Source organism: Coenobita brevimanus, chromosome 86 (assembly GCF_032717465.1).
Source record: "Coenobita brevimanus isolate Jiangsu-jjx chromosome 86, ASM3271746v2, whole genome shotgun sequence".
In the NCBI taxonomy this organism is placed as follows: Eukaryota; Metazoa; Arthropoda; class Malacostraca; order Decapoda; family Coenobitidae; genus Coenobita; species Coenobita brevimanus.
Window position 1 is genome coordinate 30110048 of NC_137039.1, and position 24422 is coordinate 30134469.

Consider the following 24422-nt stretch of genomic DNA (forward strand, 5'->3'; position numbering starts at 1 on the left):
GCTTTCTTTTCAACAAGAATGTGGCACTGCGAAGCTCATTGTGTCCCATAGCCGCCTCTCTGTTGCCTATGCTGTGTGCAGGTTCCTCTATCCCGGCAAGGAAGGGAATACGCTGGAAGATAGTATGTTGGACAGTCCTCATAGCAGCTATTTAACCTGTTCAGCTTGAAGACATCTTTATTATTTTATTCTTGCTTTTACCAGGTGGTTTCATTCAGGTTAGGAGAGCACCTTAGTGGTGGAGGGTTTTATGAACACTGTATCTCAGCCTTCCCCTCCTAAACTGAATAAATCACTAGGAGGTAACAAGAATAAAATGAAAAAAAAAAGACGTCACTTTAGTGATCAGGATAATGGTTGAAAGTAACCTCCCCTCGGCACATGGGAATGCTTGGGGATCACAGTCTTTGTAAGAATTGTATTGCAGGTGTGATTTGTGAAAGACATTAATTTTGTTCCAACTTTGGGTTTTGTTTGAATAAGTAGTGGTTGAGTATAAAGCTCATATTTTAAGTAGCTCGGGAGATGTCATAGCACATTGAACATAGCAATTTTTATTATGCTCATAGCACCATAGTATCTTCTTCTTTGTTTTTGCTGCAAGGCGTGTTGATATTAAAACCTATAAATAATGTCTTCCATCCATCCATATATCCAATCCTATGCTGCCCCATGAGGAATGTAGGAGCCTGGGGCTAGGCAAGTTGGTCCTGACATTTAAGATGAGAATTACCAGCCTCACTCATCCCTGAGTGGCATTACATGAGCAATAAACCTACACAGTCTCAATCCAATTGAAGCGCAGTAATTACCCACTAAACCACGAGGTGCCATAATTTGGTTATATGGTTACCACCCAGTATAGTAAATGGTATCCTGGTGTACAGGAAACCATTTGGCATGTCACTCAGTGTAGAGTCACCCATAGGCAGCAGGGAGAGGAAAGAATGAAGGAAAGAAAGACAGAAGAGGGAGTGATTGTCACCCGAAGGTAGAAGGAAGAGAGGAAAGGGCAGACACCTAAAGCAGCACTACACCAAGTGAGTGGATGGTGAGTGCCCCACCTACCACAAATAAATAATTTACAAGAGAATAATGAAGTTAATATGCTTAATAAATTGTTAAGGAAGTGCTATGAAGCCTAATGCCATTTTTCATATAAGACATATTCACTCTCAGACAACTCAGAACATTGCCTGAGGATTGATTCAAGTTTTTTAGCAAAGGCTTTGTTTTAGTGGAGGATGCTATATTACCTGCGAGTTATGTTGACAAGCTCAGTAACTCTATGCAATATTCCCCCTTGGCAAAGATGGTTGTTATAGTTAGCAGCCTGTTGCTTATGATGACGTGCGTATTATTTCCTGAGCTACTCTGCAATTGGGTGATTATCTGATGATATGACCAAGAGGTAAAGATTTGTTTATCCTAACAGTTAATACCATGATAAGGATATGTCTGAAATATGCAGACTTGTATAATTATACCCGTTTAACCCTGAAACCTTGGGAGGTTTCTCCATTGGTGAGTAAAAGAAACTGGAATTATCCAGAGTAAAATGAGCAAGTTGTCCCCAAAGGTTGAAGGGCTAAATTAAGGTAATTTCTAAACCCTCAGACCTCAGGACATTCCTCAGTGATGAGTAAATTGTCAGGAATCAGTTAGAGTGAATTAAATAAGTTGTCCCTGAGGTCTAAGGGTGCAATCCTCATTGCAGGTTAAATCCTGCAATAGCATTGTGTAGTGACTTTAATTAACTCTTAACGTATTCAGAGCTAAAACTATGTGTCTTTTAGATCTCAGGTTTATATGATATAATGCTGTGTTTCTAAAACCAGTAACAGTACAATATCTTCATCCTTTTCCATATGCTAACCAGCTGCTGATTCATAAAAAACAAAAACAAAAAAAAACAAAAAAAAATCCAAAGAGGACTGACATGCAAGAAAGTGGAATGATCAAGATTGGTTTGACATACAACATCCAGCAAACTAGGCCTATCAGCTTAATATCTGTGTGTGTGTGTGTGTGTGTGTGGTTTTGCTTAGCACCTTCAGTCTCTTATGCAGTGGGAACAGTGTGTGACTTCACAGCAACTTATTCAACCAGTAACATGCCAGCTTCATATGTACAAAAATATAGCATTATAGCAAGCCTTTAGCAGTAAGTGAGTTCATGTGTGTTTATTACAAACATACTAGCCAAAAGACAGTTCAGATTCTCTAGATGATGTCTGTAGCATAGCATAGGGCAACTTAAAGAGATGTACCCGTTATCACACTAAATTTCATCTTCTGTGGAGGACGCTGAGTATTTGCCATCTGTTGCATGTCCATAAGAGAATGTCAGTAACCACACATACACATCACTTCTGTATCTTTCGGGTAACTGTATAATACATAACAGATACAACAAACTCATATGAATACTTTCCAACTCATTTCACAGTGCTATAAGTTATGATATTGTGTTGAGTGTTTCTAAAACCTGGTATTATCTTGACCACATAATATTGTACATCAGTTTTTTGTTGCAGTATGTCAACAAACCATACTGGCGTTTTCATACTGTGACATATGTGGACTTTTGTCTGAATATAATAACTCAGCCATTGATAGAATATACATGTAATATACAGTATAAACATTTTGCAGGATAAGCCATTTAATATGAGAACCTTGGTCAGATTTTTTATTATTATTATTTTTTTTCAGGGCAGGGTTTGTCAGAGTAAACTATCTTAGTGTTTATCAGTATTTTATCAGTATATAATATTTAATGTGTGAACTTCTGTCAGAACAACACCATCAAGTGTGGTGGAGGTGGGGGTGTCGGAGGGGGGAGTTCCTCATGGCGACTGGCTCAGGCTCGCGTCACACACCGCACCATCTGCACACTCCTTCTGGCTGCACACACTGCTTTGGCCGCACAGCTGGAGACCATCATGGCTGTTTTACCCCCATGGGTGGCCAGTGCTAGCAATGCAGGGGGAGCAGCTGCCCAGACCACCACCCCGCCAACCCCACAACCCACCAGGCTCAAAGTTGATAATCTTTCTGAGGTGGCAAAGGTGAGAGGACTTATTTTGTTTCCTTACTTTAGTTGTGTATCAAGCATTAAAAGTATCACTCTTGAAGTTTCTTTTTTATTGATTTCTCATTTGGGGGCAAGCTTGGGGTTCCTGGCTTAGGTTCTGTATTGAGTTGTAGATATATCAATCATCCAGTTTCATTTTCACTAATTTCTCATTGTGTTCAGTGCCTTGTATTGTAACGTTATTCCTTTAGGAGTCATACTGTAGTGTTGTAAATGTTTGATCTGTGCCATGTTCTCATGTAGCTATATCAGTTATTCAGCACTTTCATGGGATCTGTTCATAACAATTACCTCTGTGCTTTAGCATACACTATACAGAAGTTTGTGTTGATAGATACCATTATAGTTCCCAGACACCCCAAGAATATATGAATTTGAGTTGTAGAATGAACAGCAGTAGTGAATATGTATTACAGTAGGTATACTGTATCTATGTGCTGTATGTACAAAAAGGTCCATGTGTGAATGAATGCCTCTATTGTTAATGTGTTGGCTTCAATCCCCACTCACTGTCTATAAGTGTGAACAGAAGTATGAAAAGTAGTTGTGAATATGTATGTTGTGTTTATAAATATGATCCATGACTTCCTGCGGGGCTTATGAAAATTTATTTGCATTTAAATGGCTTAGTATAATGAATTGCAGCATTTCCATATGAAACTGCTGACGAAAACGTGAGGAGGACACCCTGTACATATATATGTAAATGAGTGTCCGAGTGAATGTCCCCGGTGTTGATGGTGTCCCCCTTGTCCCCCCCACACGCTGCCAGGAGTGCTACTTTGCCCTTATTGGTGGTCAGACCCCTCGCTTCGACCGCCGCCACCCTGACCGTAACCGGGTAAACAAGCCATCGTCTGAGTTTTACGTTAACACAAATTTTATGGTGATGCCTTATTCTTTGTTTCTTGTCACTTTGATATCATTCAGTGTTTTTTGTCTTGTCTCATGACCAGTTTTACATTTAGAGTTATATTTCATTATTTGTTCATTGGATCATTGAAGATATAGTTGTGTACAGTAAGTCCTTGTTATAAGTCATAGAGAGGTAAGGTTAAGGTAGGGACAGACACCATGAGATGCATAGGTGTGTTGCTCATCTCTATAAATTACATCATTGAGCCTGTGGTAAGTTACTCATGCACTGTCCAGGGGTGCAAGGCCTATGCATGAATTCAGGTTGCCACAGTTACCTACCACAGAAGTTGTTACCCAAAGTACTCATTTTCAAAGGTGGGCAGCGCAAACGAAGAAGGACCTTGCGCAAGCGCAATGCGCAATCCACAGTTCACTACCTTGCGCAAGCTCAAGTGCGCAATCTGACAAATATTTAGCTTGCGCAATGTCGCAAAGCACAGCCGCAAACCATTTGCATATATCTGTGGGAATTACTGTAAAATATTGTGATATTTAAATACAATACTGTAGCATACTTCCTTTTGTTTATCATTATTATTTTCTATTATTTGCACTAGCCAAATTTTGGCACCTGGTGGTTTAGTGGGTAATTATTGCGCTCCAGTCGGATTGAGCCAGTGAAGGTTAATATCCAAAGGGTGGTAGGGGTTTATTGCTCATGTAATGCCACTCAGGGATGAGTGAGGCTGGTCACTCTCATCTTAAATGTCGAGACCAACTGCCTAGCCCCGGGCTCCTATGGTCCTCATGGGGCAATGTAGGATTGGATGATGGATGATGTAATTTGTTCAGGTGCGCAATCTAATATTTAGCTTGCGCAATGTCGCTAAGCGCTAGCGCAAACCATTTGCATATATTTGTGGGAATTACTGTAAAATATTGAGATATTTGAATAAATTAGCATACTTACATTTATTTATTATTATTCTATCTATCTATCTATCTATTGCCAGACGCCTTAATCCCGTAAGGGGTGGCCACTGGCCACAAAGAAGCAACAAATCGCTTCCATGTCACCCTGTCCCCTGCCATTTTACTGCCCTGCTTCCAGCTCACACACCCCTCTCTCATATACTTCTCCACTTCATCCCTCCATCTCATCTTTGGCCTCCCCCTCCCTCTCCCCCCCCTCCACTTCACTCACATACACTCTCCTCATTAGTCTCTCACTCTCCATATGACCAAACCACCTCAATGTGTTTCTCCAAACGCTTCTTATCACATCCACATCCACACCACAACGATCCTTCATTTCCTCATTTGTCAGTCTGTCTCTCCATGTAACTCCACATGCTCCTCTTAAATAACTCATTTCCACTGCTCTCACTCTTGACTTCTGCCTCTCCAACAAGGTCAAAGCTTCACTTTCATACATTAGAGTTGGTATCACAATACTGTCATGTAGTAACTTTTTCACTCATGGAAATTCAAAAAGAGGAGTGAGCAGGCTGCGAAGCAGAGGAACAGGGAAACAAAGGATGTGGTGTTGCCAGTTTTACTTTTATCTGCATTTTCGCAAGAAGTCTTATTTAAAAATTTAATACAGATATATAATAGCATGTGTAATTCCTTACAAAAATCATTAAAACATATGATTTAAATGAAATATCCACAGCCTAATAAATTATTAGGCTGTGGATATTTGATTTAAATCATATGTTTTAATGATTTTTGTAAGTAACTGCATATGCTACTCTAAATCAATAATGTATTTTTAATTTATTATTATTCACTAATAATAATAATAATTTAAAAAATATTAAAATACATTATCTCTGTTGAAGCATTTTAAGAAATGCTACTACCCTCTGTTCCTCCCGCCTCCCCCCAGCAGAACCCTCGTGACCCGCTCGAGCCTCCCTCATCCCTTGTCCAGACATATGGGAAGCTCCCAAGACCATGTGTCCCTTGGATTGTGCAGTGCACAATCCACAGGACAGGTGCACAAGGCAGGTGCGAAAGCGCAGTATTGCGCATGGTCTCATGCAGTGCACAATGCGCAAACATATTCACCGGAGCGCAACGGTGCGCAATTGCGCTTTGCGCAAGTGTTTGCCACCTGCCCAGCACTGCTCATTTTGTCTGTTAACCCACAAAGGGTGGTTAGATGCCCAAGTTGAGTGATATCAGCTGTTTGCACCAGATTTTGAACTTTAGGGATATCATGCCAGCAACTTTATAGCTAGCAACATTAACCACTCAGCTACTGGCATAAAGTCCTTAGTAAATTACAGAAATATTAAAGTTCTGTTGTCATCTGTAAAGCTGATTTGCAATTTTCTCTCAATGACTTATAATGAGAACTCTGTGCTGTATCATTTCATTGTTTGGTTCTTGGGTTTTAGTGTGATTTTTGAATTTTTAAACAATATCTGTTGAGCTTAAATAATCTGTTGAAGTTATGGTCTTAAATAATCTAATGTAGTTATAAAGCTGACTAATTTATATTGTGTAATTTATTAAATTTTGTATTTTTTAATATTTCAGGTAAGATGGAGGTATATCAGGTTATAAGGATAGTTTAGGAATAATGTTACTAGTTCTGTAGTTAATATAGTGTGATTACAACTCTTTGTTCTTAAATACATTATATGAGGTGTGTAGGACCAGAAGACCGTAAGCCCAGCCTCACTGAAAACGGAGTTAAATATAGCATTCTGTTCGCCAAACTGTCCTCAGTCCCTTGGTGGATGTATTTAAGCCTTTCTGGTCTTGCAGATATGGTGAAAATACTGTCAGAGAGTAATAACTTTGATGCCTAAGAGCAATATAAATGACTGGTGGCTCACGTCGTAGGACCAGATGGTTGTAGTGTACTTTGTTCCTTGAAATATAACACATCAGCCAATCTCATGCCGCAGGCAGCCATGTTGCCTCGCCGGTGCTCCTGCCTGTTTGTGCCCATCTCTACCACCACATAGGTAGCTCCAGCCAATGAGCGCATGGTCATGGAAGTTGTGAGCCAATCAGTGCGTTTCTTCCTTCTCCGCGCTATTCTTCTACCCACAATCCCACACATGAACATTCATTCCCTTCATTTTTTATCTTGTATACAGCAGCAACAATAGTTCATCTCCAATTTTTACTGGATATTTACAGTGGTTTTGTTATTACTACATAATCATGAGTGATACCACCTCCTTCAGTGATATTGATAATGAGCAGGAAGTGGTGTTGGATCAGCCTGGGCCTTCAGGGCCAAGGAAAGGGCCAGTAAATAAGGACACTTGGGAGAAAGTGAGCACTAAAAAGCCTTGTGATTCTGGGAAACAAGATACCAGGCGTTCCACTAGGAATATTGTTATAATTTTTTTTTTTTTAATGTTTTTGGTGGTACTGTATTTCATAACAAGTTACATATGTTTGATGTATTTATACACATGCGTGTCCCTCAAACATGGTGATAGGCATACACAAACATTTCCTAGGTATTCCTCTTCAAAATTAAACAATACCCACCTTGATAGCCCTATTACAGTAGTTATGGAGTAACCATATTTTAAATGGATGAATATATTCATCCAAAAACCCAATACCTACCAGTTTTCATTTATAATGCATATTTTAAGCATCTGTGCATGTGCAGTGCTACTTGTATTTTTCATTCATTCATTGCCAGACGCCATGTATCCCAAACGGGGTGGCCAAGGGCTTAGAGTTAATTGTTTTACAGGGAGGGGCACTAATCCTCCACCAACCCCACTTGACACGTAGGGAGAACGTTATGCCAACAGCATCTGGTGTTCCCAGGCGGTCACTTGTATTGCATACACAAAAAATCTACATGTTTTTGGCTTCAAAATGGGAAAAACAAACAAACAAACAATATCTTTATTAGTTTTCATGTGACAGAAGTTAAACTTTAGGCCTTTGTTTCCCATTTTTTATAAAATGTCGCTTACAACCATCTGTAGATTCCTCATATAGTTATTTGTAACTAAATTTAACCCTTTCAGTTTGAGGATATCTTTAATATTTTTTTCCTGCTTCTTCCAGATAATTTTATCTATCTCTTGAGAGACCTATTGAGTTTACAGTATTTAGCTCCTCCAGTTTGAAGTCTCCATAGCTGAGTATTGGCCTTGAGTATATTTAACCCATCCAGTCAGAAAAGTCTCTCCCAAGCTAAATATAATCATCTAGAAATACAGTTAAAGGAAAGAAAGAAAAAAAAAATGTCATATCCCTTTTTGCCCACTTCTGAGTGTAGGGGCCCAAGACTTGGTTGCTGTTAATTCAGAACATTGAAGGGCAAGAGACCGACCTATGCTCTTGGTAGTGTCTACTTGATAAAAAGCCTGGGGCTGCCTCTTGGACTCTGACTGCAGCTTCCAGGCCACAGTTCACTCCAACCAGAGTGCAGTGCCAGTTGCTCCACCAGATATCTATCTAGAAATAGCAAGAATGAAATGTAAAAGAAGTCCTTGTATGGAATGGGTTAAAATTTTATGTTTCAGTAATTTCTCACTAAGCCTAATCATAAGATGCCCTCTTATTTCTGCTTAAAAATTCACTTAGTAATTATTTTTCAATGAGTTTAATTATAAGATTCTTCCCTCTTGTTTCTCTCCATTCACCATAATACAGTCCAGGCCTTTATAAATACCCCCACCACCCTCTTGAACACTCTTGTTTTATCTTTAGCTTCCAGGATCACAACTGGTCATAGGAGGAAGGGAGGGCACCAGTGTTCTCAGATCTGTATGTAGACAATTTTTATTATTCGTTGAATCCCGCTTCATTTCCCTTAGTTAGCATTTATGCACAATGATATCCCAAGATTTTTTAGCATGTTCCCTTATTTTCATATTCTCACTCTTTCAGTGCCAATATTTCTTCTTATGGACGAATTATGCCCATATATGGACATGTTGTGTGTTATTGTTTGTTATGGCCACAGACTCATCAGAACATGAACCCAATGGACAGCAGGTTAAAGTTGTCATTTTCCCTGATTCCACCATTTTGTTTTGGGGGATAAGGAACAAGTTTAGGGTTGCATATTCTGTATAGTTGGGCAGCAAAATTGCTTGGTCATATCTATGGCATCATGTGAAGTCATCCATCTCCATCACTGGAAGTTGGGAAGGTACAAGAGTTTCAGCCCAGCTTGGACCCTTGTCAGATATGAATAGAGGTGGAAGTTATGTATGTACAGTTGCACTATAAAGTAATGTCACAAAATCACTGAAATCAATAGATTTAATTACATTACATCCTTGAGCAACTGTATATGTGGCAACAAATGTTTTGTCTCAATTCATACCTGAGGAGGGTCCAGGTTGGGCCAAAATTGCATTGTCTTCCTATTAAACAACATTTCCTGGTGCTGGAGAGGAATGCCTTCATGTGATTGATCTGATAAAACTGGGTGGTGGAGATGCCCAGTTTTACAGACATCCCATAACTCCCACCCTATCTCCCTGAAAGGAGGATGGTGGGTTGCAGGGAGGGGCAACTTCAGCTGCAGTCCACTGGATTCACATCCAGATGAACATGGGGTTGCAACTATTACTAACCAACATTTCCAAACTGTATATGGATGTAATTCTTCCATTTGGATACTCTATGACACTTCAATATCGACACATCCCCCATTACATTGTATTGTTTTTGTATCCCAACTCTTTCTGGTATCTCTTTCTTAGTTTTTCTTTCTGCCTATATCCCACTCATTTATTACATTTTTTATTTTTTTTTCTTCTTCGGTACTGTATCTTTCTTTCAGTTTATCTTCTGGCTGTATTCCAGTCATGCATTATTTTCCTTCATGTTAACAAGTGTCTCATGTTGATTGCCTTGGCTGCAGACGGTGGAATGCGAGGAGGACTTCCTAGTGGCAGCCAACAGTGACATCGCGCAGCTGTGTGCCGAGAACATCCTGCTGTGGCAGCGCTTCCTTGGGGTGGTGATGGGCTCAGATGCTGTCAGACAACACCTGGCCAAGCAGCACCACACACAACGGGTACGATATTTACCGATAACCCTTTAACCCCCTGACTACCAATTGGATGGTAACCATATTGTTGTTATTGTAGTGATACTAGGCTCATCTGGATGTGAACTCAGTGGACTGCAGTCTAAAGCTGCCCTTCTGCAACCAGTGATCCTCATTTTGGGGGATAAGGAAGGGATTAAGGGATGTTTGCATACTGTAAGTGGGTAGCTGAGCTACCAATTTATATTGGTGCCACCAGGGCTGGATTAACCCTGCTGTGTCTTGGTAGGAAATGCAGATGGTTGGTCTGCAACATATAGATCACTTTTTTTCCGTTATTTCCAGTGAAATTTTTGCATGACCTATAATGACCTTTTTTTGATGGCCTGATGGGTGATGGCCCTTATTTGGATGCCCAAAGTGTATATTTATTCTGCCCTGGAAGTCTGGATGGCCTGTGACAGGCCATGGCCTGGTAGGCAGTTGCCCATTTTGCCTATACCTGGTAATTCAGCCCTGGGTGCCACCATATGCAGGTTTCCCTCACCAACATCATGGTAATCACATATGGTGTAGTTGGTTAAGACACTTCAACCTGATGTAGCCCATTAAGGGTTTAAATCAGAGGGATGGTTGGGGCTTACTGCTCAGATACCCTGTAGTGCTGCTTAGGGGGAGGGAATTGGTTATTCTTACCTTAATTATGTGGCCTGAGCAGCCTAGTACATGATGGGACAGTAAAAGATTGCACAATTTGTTTTTGGCCTTCCCTCCAGGGACTAAAGCATCTGGCTGATAGTCAAAGAGTAACTGTCTGACAGGTGGTGCATGTGATTTATATCTGTGAAGATAAATTAAAAAATCAGATAGGTGGCGGTGCTTACCAACCACTCACTTGATGTAGTGCTGCTCTCAGGTGACAGCCCTTTCCTCTCTTACTTCCTTTTTTCCTTCCATCCTTTCCATCATTCTTTCCTTCATTCTTTCATGTTCCTTATGCCTGTGGGTGACTCTACACCCTCTTCTGTCTCTTTATCCTTCATTCTTTCTTCTTCCTTCTGCCTCTGGGTGACTTTACACTGAGTGACAAGCCAAATGGTTTCCTATGTGCTAGGAAACCATTTACAGTGGTGGGTGGTAGCCATATAACCAAATAATGGCACCTGGTGGTTTAGTGGATAATTAAGGCACTCCAATCAGATTGAGCCTATGCAGGGTTATTTCCAAGGCATGGTCGGGGTTTATTGCCCATGTAATACCACTGAGGGATGAGTGAGGCTGGTCACTCTCATCTTAAATGCCAGGACCAACTTGCCTAGCCCTGGGCTCCTGCTCTTCTCTTGGGGCAGCACATGATTAGATGATGATGGTGATGACTAATGGTTAGGCTTGTGAGGTGGAGTCATGATTCCAGGGGCTTGAATGTTGTTGTGAATGATTGTCTGGCCCATTTCACTTAGTTTGCTGTTGATAGTTCTCCCTACTTTCGTGTGTTTTCTTTCCCTGTTTCTGGATCCTAGCTCATTTCATCGTTAGTTGGGGAAAAAGGATAATGTTGATAAATTTGCAGGAAATCCTAGGAATTGTACAGTATGGGAAAGTTCAAGAGATTGTTAGTGAAATGCCATATCAACATGGATCCAGTCCCCAGTCTTTACAGAACTCCAATAACTGATGATTTTATGGGCAGTAATGTCTCCCTTATAACTCAGATGAAAGGTCAGTTGTAACTGTAGCTCCTTAATGACTGATAATTAGAACCACATTGATATAGCATTTTGTACTCAAAATTAGCTAGCCTAAAAATAACCCCCTGAAGGTTCCCACACATTTCCTGGGACACCCTATATAGTCCATCTTGAACTGTAACCTTCCCATCAGGTTGGATTGTACAGTACTGACATTACTCTGACCTACTACCCTCACAGGTAAAGCGATTTGCTGAGGCATTCTTTGTAGTGGACAACCCTCGTCCCTCAGCATCGGGGTGCTATGACAGTAACTACCAGAGCTACGCTGCCATCTCGGAGTCTGTGCGCCGATCTCGATACTTCAACCTCCTTCCCCCATTGGCCGTTGAATGTGCAGAGGTGGGTGGCTTAAACACAGTGTTGTTGTCAGTGGCATAGCCAGAGGGATGACCAGGGTGAAGGAACCTACCATCCACTCAGATGTAGTGCTACCTGCAGGTTCCTGAAGACTGTGTGATTTTGTAGCCCCATCACATCAGTAAGGACATATGGCTCCATGACAGCATTCTTGAAATTCCTGGTGGCAGAACATGAAAAGCTGCCATCAAATGAAAAGACTGACACATTCAAGCTTGGTCATTGGTCTGAACATAAATGTAAACATGTCCACGCTGACATTCTTATTTTCATCCTCGCTGCATGATTCTTACTTTCATTTCCTTACTTTTACCCTCATACTATATTTGCCCTCTCTGACTGTCAGGTATACACCTAACTTTCGGGCCAGTATTCTGAGTGATATACAACGCTTCCTAGCACATCTTCCTTAGCAAATAATGTACATAGCAGACATTTTCAACACTCTCCTGTATTTTACTTCACTTGTATAATATTAATATCAACATACTTTGGATCAGTATCATTGAGGAGGATACTGAGGTGTAATGTGCATAATAAATCACAAAGGGAAAAGTGTTAAAGTCTTTAAAAAACAATGGGACAAGAACCATTACTCTCACTCTTAACTGCCATTCCCACTCCTGCTGCTGCAGATGGATGGTGATGTGTCCAGCTTGCCTGTGATATTTGAGGACCAGTACCAGCATGTGGCAGAGTTTGCTCGCAGACGCTCCATTGTCAGCCGCAAGTCGGGTATTTATATTTGTTCTTACTTCCTCAGAAAGCAGGTTGATGATCCTGATGATGATGATGATGATGATGGTATTTATATTTAGTTTTTTTTTTCCTCAGAAGACTTGGTGATTATAATTGTGATGATGATGATGATATTTGTACCATATGTAGATTGATGATGATACTTTTGGGCAGATTCTTTTTTTAAATATTTGTACAGTAAAAGACCTGTAATCTGAATGGCAAGGAACCGAGGGTCTTTCAGACTATTGTTTTTTTCAGACTATTGGGAGGGACATCTGAAAACATTAGAAATATGTACACTAATGATCACTAGTTTCTGCCCAAGGGTGCCCCCTTCCTACCCCTGTATACCCGGGGAAGAAGGGATTGGGGGACGAAACGAGCTCCACCTGCCTCTACCTGAGCTCCCAATCCTCCCCCACACCCCTACCCAACACCCCAACCATCATTCTTAACTGGCAGTTACATCTCAAGCTGATTTCATGCTTAATGTTCTTGTTCCCTCTACTAATACAAATATAGAACACTAGGATATGTGGAAATATATAATATAACTATCAACATGCTACAACAAGAAATTAATGCATTATGATGTTGACAGTAAAACAAAACTGTTAACACTGGCCAACTCAGGCCTCATGTGTTGGATGCACTGCATTGCAAACACACACACACACACACACACACACACACACACACACACACACACACACACTCAGAGCACCCCTTGCTGGTGCAGTGGTAACGCTCTCGCTTGCCAACTGGTGGATGGGAGTTCGCGCCTCGCTTAGGTTGCGAAAAGTTTCACTGACGAAGTGGGTGGTTACTGTCCCCCTTGAGCAAGGGGACGGGTGTGTGCGTGTGTGAAGGTCACAGCCTTGCCCTTAGATCGGACTATATGAGCTCTCAGCTCCCTTCCGGGAGGGTAAAAGCTGACGATCACGACCATCAAGTGATCCTGACCGACTCGGTGAATTACACACACACACACACACACACACACACACACACACAGCACCCAATGCATGAGGTCTGGGATGGGCGTTGTTAGCGTTTTTGTTTTACGTTCAACATTACTGTATAATGCATTAATTTCTTGCTGCAGTGTGTTCATAGTTATATTATGTACTTTTTACAATCCTAGTGTTTTATGTTTGTGTATTGGTAATGTGACTATGAGTGTAAAGTATGAGGTTAGCTTGAGATGTAACTGTCAGTTAATAATTTGACGAATGGGGAGTTGGGTTGGGTAGGGGTATAGGGGAAGTTTGGAGCTGGGGTAGAGGCTAGTGGAGCTCATTTTATCCTCCCCTTCTGTCTTCCCTGGGTATATAAGGGTAGGAAGGGGGCACCCCTGGGCAGAAATTAGTGACTGTGAGTGTACATGATCATTAAATAAACACCTAAAATGAAATGGGTTATTGTTTTACTCACCAGAAATGCATAGAAATGTAGATGAATAGTTGCAGGCAGGTACATCTAAGTCCAAGAGCAAGTCCAAGCCAGATAAATCCTTAGATAATGCCCAGAAAAATCCAAAAAAACAGCCCAGGAAAATTAGAAAAATTTTGCCCTGAAAAGTTTGGAGTATTGGGATTTTTGGTTTATTTGTGGTCAGATTAGAGGACTTTTACTGTATTGTTCTTTCTTCCTCTAAGAATTACTGTAGCACAGGAGATAAACAGATTGTGATCAGCTGTGATGATGAAGGTGATAATAATATTGTTATTTGTGTAAGGATCAGTACTATTTGTTCTCACTTCTCCAGAAAGCTACCTTAGTGCTGCGGACATCCAGATTGCGATGGACCAGTTGGATGGTGAGGGTGGGGGCAAGAGGGAGGTCATTCCACCCGATGTGACCCGACCAGAGCCACCCACACTCCCCCGCACCAACGGACCCGCATCCAAACCTGCATCGGACCCTACTCTCTCCTCAAGCATTCCCCTCCAGATAGATTCAAAGTCCAATCATGATTCTAGGTCTGAAAAGTCAGTATTAATTAATGATGGAAAGGCCACCAAGTTCTCAACAACCAAGAGTGCCAAGGGGGTGAAGAGTCAGGGGTTCATGATAGATAAGGACATGGTCAATAAGGATTCTGTTGCTACATTAAAGAGTCGTGGGAAAGGTGGTGGTCCGGGGGAGGGTCGTTCACGCAGTAATGACTCCCGGGTGTCATCAGTGCACAGTGGTGGCAGTGGCAGCAGCAAACACACTCTGGGCAGTGGCTCTGAGAGTGATGAGAAGACACTGGGCTCTAAGGGCTCCAAGGGGTCTAAGGGTTCCAAGGGCTCCAAGGCAGCGTCAGAGGTATCAGGCAACAGGGAGGAGTCTGAGGAGGAGGAGAACAAGCCACCCCTGCCTCCACGCACAGACAAAATGCCCAAGGATTACAAGCCTCCCATTCCACCCAAAACCCATAAACTACCCGTGGCTCGCAACAGCCTCAAGGAGAAACTGAAGAATAATCTTAAGTTAGAGCTACGGCTGCCAGTCAGCCAAGGATCAGCATACAAGAAGGCCAAGTTGAAACTCAGGCTGATTCAGCGTGCACAGCAGCTGCGACCGGCAGGTGTGGGTGGTCACCACCACCACAAGATTAAGAGGGCACAGGTTAGTGCCCTGGCAGAGAATGTAGTTCTTCTCAAGTACAGACGACTGGAGCCATCACTGAGCATGCCTTATAACTTGGGTGCCCACACCCCTGGTAGTGGCAGTCTGGGTAGTGGCACTGGTGACCAACTGATGCGACACTCTCAGAGTACCTTGTCCATGCCATCCTTCCTGTGGGAAGCAGCTAATGCAGCTTCTCCAGGCATTACAGAGTCCATGCCAGACCTGCTGGCCTCTGATTCTGAGTCATCGTCATCGGTACACCAGAAGGGGGCTGCTGGACCTCCCCCTCGCCCAGTTCGCCTTGACCGCAATCCTCCTATACTCTCCAATGTGGAGGTAGGACTTGTGTCAGCCTCAGATGCCACACTCTTACAGATAGGTGGCCAGAAGGCAGAGCCACCAAGCTTAAACAAGAAATTGACATCTCCAGTGAAAAAGACTCCTGATACTCCTAAACATTTAAGTCTGGCCCATCAAGACTCATCTTCCAACAGTGACATCACTTCTGAGCAAAGTGGTTGGGTGAGCAACTCCAGCAGGCAGAGTTCTGGGTCCTCCAGTGGGCAGGTATCACCAGACCTGGACATCAAGGAGTTTCCCATCAAAGACATGCTGACTGCAGCTCAGCTGAAGGCCAATGGTGCCATCACCAGCAATGGCTCAAACTCTAATGGCACCAAGAGTAGCTCATCCAAGAGCAAGGGCAATGGGACCAAGAGCAGCCGCTCCAAAGGCAATAGTGGCAAGATCAATGGCCCTCAGACCCCCAAAACTCCAGTGGCTGATGCCCCTTCAAAACCTGTTGGTGGGACCAAATACAAGAATAAGCAGGGGTTACGTAGTCCAGCCAGCCAGCGTGTGGGGAGGGTGGGGGAGGGGCGCGGGGCAGGACATAAAAACACAAGCAAAGATGCTGCACAGCGATCTGCCTCTAATGACCAGCTACAGATAAAGCCAAGGAAGAGCCCTCACAGGAAGGAGGTGAAGAAATCTCAGTCACTTCAGAAAGTGAACAACGGGGCACGGCCAGATCCTCCACATGTGTACGAGGAGGTGCCACTACCGCCACCACCAAAGGAGTTCCAGGACCCTCTGCCAGGGCTGCGTGAGGCCCTGCGGAGGAGTGGGTATGCCACCACTGGCAGGCTACCTAGGGATGATCGAGGGACCAAGCACACTGCATCAACAGGCTACAAGGACCGACCACGAAGCGAAAGTCCTAAGACCGAGACGGGGCGAGGGCAGCGGGGCGAGGACTCAGGTAAGAGTGAACCCAGTGGCTCACGCACGCCTGGCCAGTGTGGGGACGGCATGGTGGAGGATGATTCGGCGAACATGTATGAGAGTGTGAGTGAAGTACTCAACGATGTCAAGCGGACATCCCGGCGGGCGGGTCATGGCCATGACAAATTCAACTCCCTCCCGTCCATGAGGCGGCGCCATCAGTCATCAGGTCCTGGCCGCCCAGAGAAGCGTGGACCCAGCAGAAAAACAGCTGGTACCCCTGACAGGCTGTCTGAACCCACACCAACACGATCTTCCCACCATCACATTAATGGCACAGAGCGTGTTCGCACCCAGTCTGCCCCACCACCCAACCTGGAGAAAGCAGACTCATTCAAGGAGCAGGCAGGGCCTCCCTTGGACAAGGATGGATGGCCATACCGACGATCTGATCCAGCAGCCATCAAAGAAGGTGGACTGCGAGATGAGGCCAGTAGCCAGCTAGCAGACAGTAAGTGTACACTGCTGGAGCTGTTCCTGGAGCAGCAGGGTGCCAGTGTGTGGGCACACCGTGAGGCACAGCGCCAGCTGCTGAAGGTTGTGCAGACAGCTGCCAAAAAAGAGGCTGCAGCAGCAGCAGCAGCAGCAGCAGCAGCACTCACTAATGAGTCCCGCCTACTGCAGGAAGCTGCTGCTGTGGCTGCTGCTGCCAGGAAAATGGAGGAACATGCTAAATATAACTCAGTAGATACAAAAGTGAAACCAGACCTTATGACTGATGGCTTTGATGACCCCTTGGCAGACATACCACCACCACCACGGCCACCATCACCAAGGTATGCCACGCAGGATTTTATACTGATACATACTCAGTGGATTTGTGCATGAGTGTCTGGTTCAGTTAAGTGGACATGCAGATGATACTTTTCCTTCTTTTGTATTTATTTGTTTTCTGAATGTCACCCTATTTGTACATTAGGTGTGAAAAAAGGTCAGGATGGTGTTGGTGATAATGCTTTGCCCTACCTTCAGCCCTTTTGACAGTTACCAGTATATTTCTCATACTCTGCAGGGATCGGAATGAACCCAAGTGCACGTGTCCTTCTGAGATACGCAAGGAGCGAGGCCGGCTAGAGGACCCTCCAGACCTGCTGCCCCCACGACTCCACCCACCTGTTGCTGACACACTTGCTTTCGTTAAGGCCAAGGAGGAGTTCAAGCAGCAGATGAATTTTCAAGGACTCCTTTATAGGTGAGGCACAGAGGCAGTGGCTGTGAACGATGTGCAAAGAAACAGTTATCTTTTCCATTTCTGTGTGAAGAAAATTTGAAACTGGCATAATGAGAATCTCATCTCTAATAATGTTTGTGTCAAATGGTTTAACATTTCCTCTGTGTATTAATATAGCCTTGGGAAGATACTTATTTCCTTACCTGTAAATCAAGCTGCAATTCCACCAGCTCACACCACCCTCATTTATATACTTTTCCACTTCAGCACTCCACCTCATCATTGGTGTCCCCCCCCCCTCTCTCTCTCTCTCTCTCTCTCTCTCAGAGAATCTCTTACATAACTAGGAGCATGTATATGACTGAGGTGAAAGGGGAGAGGTGAAGGGGATGGTCAAGGATGAAGTACAGGGATGGTGGGGAAAAGAATATGACTGACATTGGGGAGTTAGAGGAAAGGGTAACAGGAGATTACTAATTTGTGTCCACCCCCTCCAGGATTAAAGCACGGACCATAGTCAGACATCTTTTTTCCCAGCAGTTTGTTTTGTGTAATTTTGAAAGGCTTTATATATGCTTTCATATATCAGCCCTGTTCACCTTCATATCTTTAAGTTGTGTTTGCAACAAGAAGAGGTGGGAAGATTCAGCATTCGAATATCTTTGTCCTTCCTGTACAAGAAAATATCTTGAAATACTTTTCCTCTTGCATTTAAGATTTACTTCAGCTGATAAATGAAATTCATGTGAAGATTCTGCACTTTTATTATCCATCCTGTTAAAACAAATCTGTCTGTAAATCATGATACAGTTCTTTTTGCTGATATTTTACATTTCTTTTGGGCTAATAATTTGAAGCTAATACCCAACTTCCTATCAACAGTGACTTCTGTGGGCTGGCATCAACAGTGCCATATTTCAGCATGAGTGAGGATTGTCGTGTGATGTCACCAGACGGCCTGCATCTTGTTGTGTGTGTCCACGGCCTCGATGGCAACTCAGCTGACCTCCGCCTAGTCAAGACCTACCTTGAGATTGGTCTCCCTGGAGCAAACCTCGATTTTTTAATGTCAGAACGTAACCAGGTAATCTTGGTTTCTTTAATGTTATCGCTTGGATTAGTAGAATCTTACACCCATCAGCAGTTAGTAAAAATTTTACCTTGTCTTAATATTGGTCCATTGTATTAACACAGTTTTGCACATTTCTTTATTGATTTCAAAGTACTGATTATTATTCTAGTGATGTATATTGCCCTCTGAACTTTAGCCATGGACATGACTACTGTATATGTTTTCTCTTAGGGAGTTTCCATGTACTGAACCAGATCATTCAGCAGTAGTCAAAATAAAGTCCCTAGTGCTTCAGTTGTCAGAGTGTTCCCCAAAATAGTTATAAACCATTTTCATGATGGAAATATCCCTGTAATAAGTAAAAATTTTTGGTAATAGCCAGAAATAGTTCCTCAGTGCATTTATTGTTTGGGCTCTATTAATTTTTCTCTTGTGAACTATATCTCATCACAAAAACTTCTCCTCAGGGTGATACGTTCTCCAACTTTGAGACTCTGACTGAACGGTTAGTGTCGGAAATCCTGTACCACATGGAGGCATACAACCTCAACCCGAAGCGCATCTCCTTTGTGGGCCACTCACTGGGCAACATCATCATCCGCGGAGCTGTCTCACACCCACACATGAAGCCTTTCCTCTCTCGCCTCCATACCTTCCTCTCACTCTCCGGCCCACACTTGGGAACACTCTACAACAACAGTGGCCTGGTTAATATGGGTAAGTAAATTTGAACTGGCTCTCCATTTTGCAGGGTTTTTTTTTTTTTCTAATGGCAAAATGCTGAAAGCTTGTGTCATTAATGGGAAGGTAAGTCTTTGATTTCAGTTTTTATCAGAGGGATGATGAAGTGGTAGATGGATGGCTACCATAAATCATGGGAGATATTATCATGAGAATGAAGTGTGATTAGCATGGTAACTAGCCACACAATTATCATTCTAAGCAGGAAAATCAGCCTCAAGTAAACAGAGCCAAAGTCTAACCTCAGACTTTCACATTGTTATAGATCCTGTTCATTCATTCATTCATCATCTAATCCAGTGTTGCCCCATTAGGTGGGTAGGAACCCGGGGTTAGGCAAGTTGGTCCTGACATTTATGGTGAGAGTGACCAACCTCACTCATCCCTGAATGGCATTACGAGAGCATTAAACTCCAACCACCCCTTGGATTTAAACCTGCACTGGCTCAATCTGATTGAAGAGCCTTAATTGCTCACTAAACCACCAGGTGCCAAAATTTGGTTATATGGTTACCACCCAGCATAGTAAATGATTTCCTGGTGTACAGGAAACCACTTGGCTTGTCACTTCGTGTAGAGTCATCTGTAAACAGAAGGAAGAGGAAAGAATGAAGGAAGGAAAGACAGAAGAGGGATGATGGAAAATCAGTCCTATTACACATTTGAAATTTTATTTCTAAAAGTTTCAAGCAACAGGTGGAAATGTATTTGCAGGTTTTAGCACTTGGTTTAGCTTCCATTCCATATAGGAAACATCTGCTCTACCTTGGCCAGCTTCAGTATGGGGATTTCATAATGGAAGAATGATATGATTTTATTTGGTGTGATGATTTGATTTTATTTGATTTTTTTATTACAGGAATGTGGTTCATGCAAAAGTGGAAAAAGTCTGGGTCACTCCTGCAGCTCTCTCTCAAAGATCGAGTTGACATACGGCAGACATTTCTGTATCGGCTCTCACAGGTCAGTGTTAGCTCTACCTAAGGAGTGCACAGTCATTGTAAGTATCTTTCAGTGCCATATTATTGAGTGTAGGAGAGTGTTGCCCATTCAGTTCAGCTGACATTTGATTAGTTTCTCCTTCATCCCCCATGCCCTACTTTTTTTTTTTTTTTTTTCCCTACCCCACCCTAGTCTTAAGTGGGAAAAGAGGTTTGCATGATGATGATGATGATAATGATAATGATGATACTGAGCATGAAGATGTAGACAAGCTTCCCATTTTGGACAATAATTTCTGAACCATGATAATGACGAAGCATGTTTTACCTTTCTGCTGCATGTTTTTGCCGACTACACTATGATTTCTGGAGTGTAGGCTATTCACATCTAGTAACAAGCATTCCAAAAATGACATTATGTTGATGCTTATGATGATGATTGTACTGATGAGGATGATGGTGATATTATTGACACTATTAATTAAACAACCTTGCATGACAGAGGTCACAGTTACACCACTTCCGCAACGTGCTGCTGTGTGGGTCGTCCCAGGACCGTTATGTTCCACTGCACTCAGCCAGGATAGAGCTGTGTCGCCAGGCCGTCAAAGACACATCTGTCATGGGTAAGGGTGTTTTATTTCCTCTTCCAGTTATTCAGTTTGCAGTAGCCATTTGTTTTTATCTGCCAGAACAGGACTACTCTCACAACTTGCATAGCAATTCATGGTTGCTTGAAATTCGGTGAACTTTAGTTATCAGTTAGGAATAAGTGTCCATGCCTATGTTGTATATCTTTGGCTGTGTCCACCATAAAGACTTGCTGGTGCAGGCAGTTGAGGGAGCAGAGGCAGGTGAGAATTTCTATGGATTACAATGATGCAGAAGTCTCATCTGTGCCAGCGAGCATTTGGTGTGGACGTAGCCTTGCTCAGTTGTATAATCTTCCTATCCGTAGTGCAAGTGAAGACTGTCTATATGTTTCACTCATCCCCATTATCCAACCTCCCAATCCTCAGGGTCAGCATACCGAGAGATGGTGTCCAACTTGCTCCAGCCCATCATCAGTTCCCCTGCTGTGACATTGGTGCGGTACGACGTCCACCATGCGCTCCCATCCACCGCCAACTCCCTCATTGGACGTGCTGCTCACATTGCTGTGCTTGACTCTGAGCTTTTTATTGAGAAGTTCCTGCTGGTTACAGGGCTTAAATACTTCAAGTAATTTGGGAAAAGGAATGTGAAGTGGACAGAGTAGCCTAATGCTGAGTCCTAAATGCTCCAAGTCATCTAGGAAGAAAAAGGGATGTCTGAGTGAAGTGGATAGCCTAACCCAGGTTTCCTGTACTCTGGATGGGTTGATAAAGGATTACCTGATGGATTGTTGGATAGTCGATCAAAGAACTGTGAGAAAACTTCAGTTGAGGGAAAAGGATTGTGTAGTGAACTGGGTAGCCAAGTGCAGGTTCTTATGATCCGGACAGGGTAATAAAGGATTGGTTGATGGATAATGGATAAAAGTACTGTGATGAATTTAGGAAGGTATTTTGACTTACAGTATTGATGATGATCCAGAGTTCATAAATGTTTCCAAGGTGGAACATGTCTTAAAAGATGGAAATGAAAGTGAAAGTGATACAGAGTAACTGGAGAGAAGAGAAAAAGAATTTAGCAAAGTATGAGTAAGCTTGTCATAATGATCTCCACATAAATTCCTGGTTAAGAGCTAAAATTTTAAAGAGAAAAATGGATTCTGAAGAGAAAAGGAAGAAGTGGAGAGCAACAGAAAAACATGAACAGGACCCAGTTCAATATTTCTGCATCACAGTTGACTGAAATTGCTTATTGAGTAATATAAACAAGAACAGAGAGATTGATTGGGGAATGAAGTACTGGAAGTGGCAAAAAGAAGAAAGTTCATTGTGGTTTCTGATGTTTGTTATGCCATGACTTCGGATTATTAGATTATAATACAGTATGCAGAGTGGTCTGTATATTGCACTCCTCGGTCATGTGTATTATGGGGACAGCTCAGGCTGCTTTTGTGTTGAGCAAACATAATTGGCAGCTTCATGAAATTAAAAACCATCAACTATGTGAATGTAAAAAAGGCAGTCACTGTGAAGCATGAAAAGGGGTATGAAAAGTATAAAATGATGCGGGATAGACTCGGGTAATGCTTCTTGAACTGTCCCCACAGCACGTGAAAATTAGATTGTGTAATGTATGGACCATCCTGTATATCTGAGGTTAAAAGAGAAGATACAAAGAAACTGAAATAATTGCCAGTTGCCCTTTGTTGCACTTGATTATTTGAGTATTAGAGATAACATTGCAGAAGAGGAAATCACTAAAAATAATTAACAAAATATATATATATATATATATATAAATATATTTTTATGCGAGGAAGAAGGAACAATAAATAAAATAGCCACTTATTTTGGAAGGAGAAGAATCCTTATGGAAGTGGAGGTATTGAAAACAGTGCCATAGAAAAAAGGAATGAGTGCTGGAGATCATAAAGGACAAAATGAAAGTAAATGAGGTGATGAAGTGAAAATAAGCATTGAAGATTTTGATGCTGTAGAAACAAACTAAATAGACAGGAACAGCATACAGTGACTGACAAGATTGGAGAAAGTGAGAAATGAAAGGCAAATGACTTAAAAGCGTTTGTGAGTAGCGTGAGAGGGATCATTGAAGTGGGAAATGATTAAAATAAGACCAGTCAACCCTTTTAAGACAAGGAATTCTGATATTAATGGGAAGACAGTAAGAGCATCACGAAATATATTTTTAAAAAGTACAAGGATTAAAGTGACACAAATGAGGAATACGTGGTGAATATTTCTCACAGTTTCATAAAAACTCACACCAAAGTTTTGTCTCCAAAAGATGTGGATAAGGTTGAACCCACCTGGAGGAGACACTGTACCAAACCTGTATAAAGGATGAGTGGACAGTCGCGTGTAAATATATATGGCGTTTTTTCATAAGTACCTGTTCAATATATCTCCCTAAGAAGAGATACCCACCATACCATATGTGTTTAACCCCAAGTATGGTTTGAGATTACTGCATGTATATAGTGAACAAACTGATGAACCCATAGATTTACTTACCATGTGAAAATCTTGTACTATTCATGATGACCCCCCCCTCCCCTGGTTACTGCCAGTGCAGATTTTTAACAGAAGTTTTTCAACCATGCACAAATAACACGTCACCACCCGATTTTTCACAAGATCCATAGTCAGCCCCGCGCATGGCAGGTTTCCAAGAAGCTTTGTAAATACTCACCTACGATTTTTGGTTTGTGTCGTACTGTACTGTACATATTTTTTCGAGAGCTTACTGTTCCATCATTCGCCGTTGTTTGTTACCCATCCTCCGTAGGTTCTATTATTTGTATCCAGGGTGTGTTTCATAATGTAGTGTGTGTAGTGCATGTTGTGGCGTGGAGAAAGATAACATGATAGCTGTGAGCGAAAGGAGGGATAAGGAAGGGAGAGGAAGGAAGTAGAAAATAAAGACAAGGGAAGATGAGATTTAGAGGGGAGGGCAGAAGGAAGAAGTGGAGTATAAAAAAAGGAAATTTTTTTCTTGCAGGAAGGATAAAAGAATATGAGAGAGAAAGGAAGAAAAAAGAAGAGGAAGGAAAAAGGGTGCAAAAGAGAAAAAAATCTTGTGGAGGGAAAACATGAGAACTATGGGTGAGGAAGCAGAGAAGGAGGAGAGAGAGAGAGGAAAAAGACAGAAGAAAAGAAGAGAGAGGAAGACAGAAGAAAAG

General features: G+C 42.3%; 1 protein-coding gene across 1 annotated transcript in view; it reads left to right on the forward strand.

Moving 5' to 3' along the window:
* Positions 1–22466, forward strand: part of LOC145410534 (protein FAM135A) — a 56542-nt gene extending 34076 nt beyond the window's left edge. Inside the window, exons 7-18 of the mRNA XM_080280649.1 lie at positions 2798–3070; positions 3869–3937; positions 9824–9979; positions 11881–12042; positions 12696–12795; positions 14570–17480; positions 17717–17896; positions 18758–18959; positions 19415–19664; positions 20548–20651; positions 21132–21255; positions 21649–22466. Of these exons, the coding sequence (XP_080136775.1) occupies positions 2798–3070; positions 3869–3937; positions 9824–9979; positions 11881–12042; positions 12696–12795; positions 14570–17480; positions 17717–17896; positions 18758–18959; positions 19415–19664; positions 20548–20651; positions 21132–21255; positions 21649–21854 (4737 nt within the window). The 3' untranslated portion in view covers positions 21855–22466. The remainder of the gene's footprint in view (positions 1–2797; positions 3071–3868; positions 3938–9823; positions 9980–11880; positions 12043–12695; positions 12796–14569; positions 17481–17716; positions 17897–18757; positions 18960–19414; positions 19665–20547; positions 20652–21131; positions 21256–21648) is intronic.
* The last annotated feature ends 1956 nt before the right edge of the window (positions 22467–24422 follow it).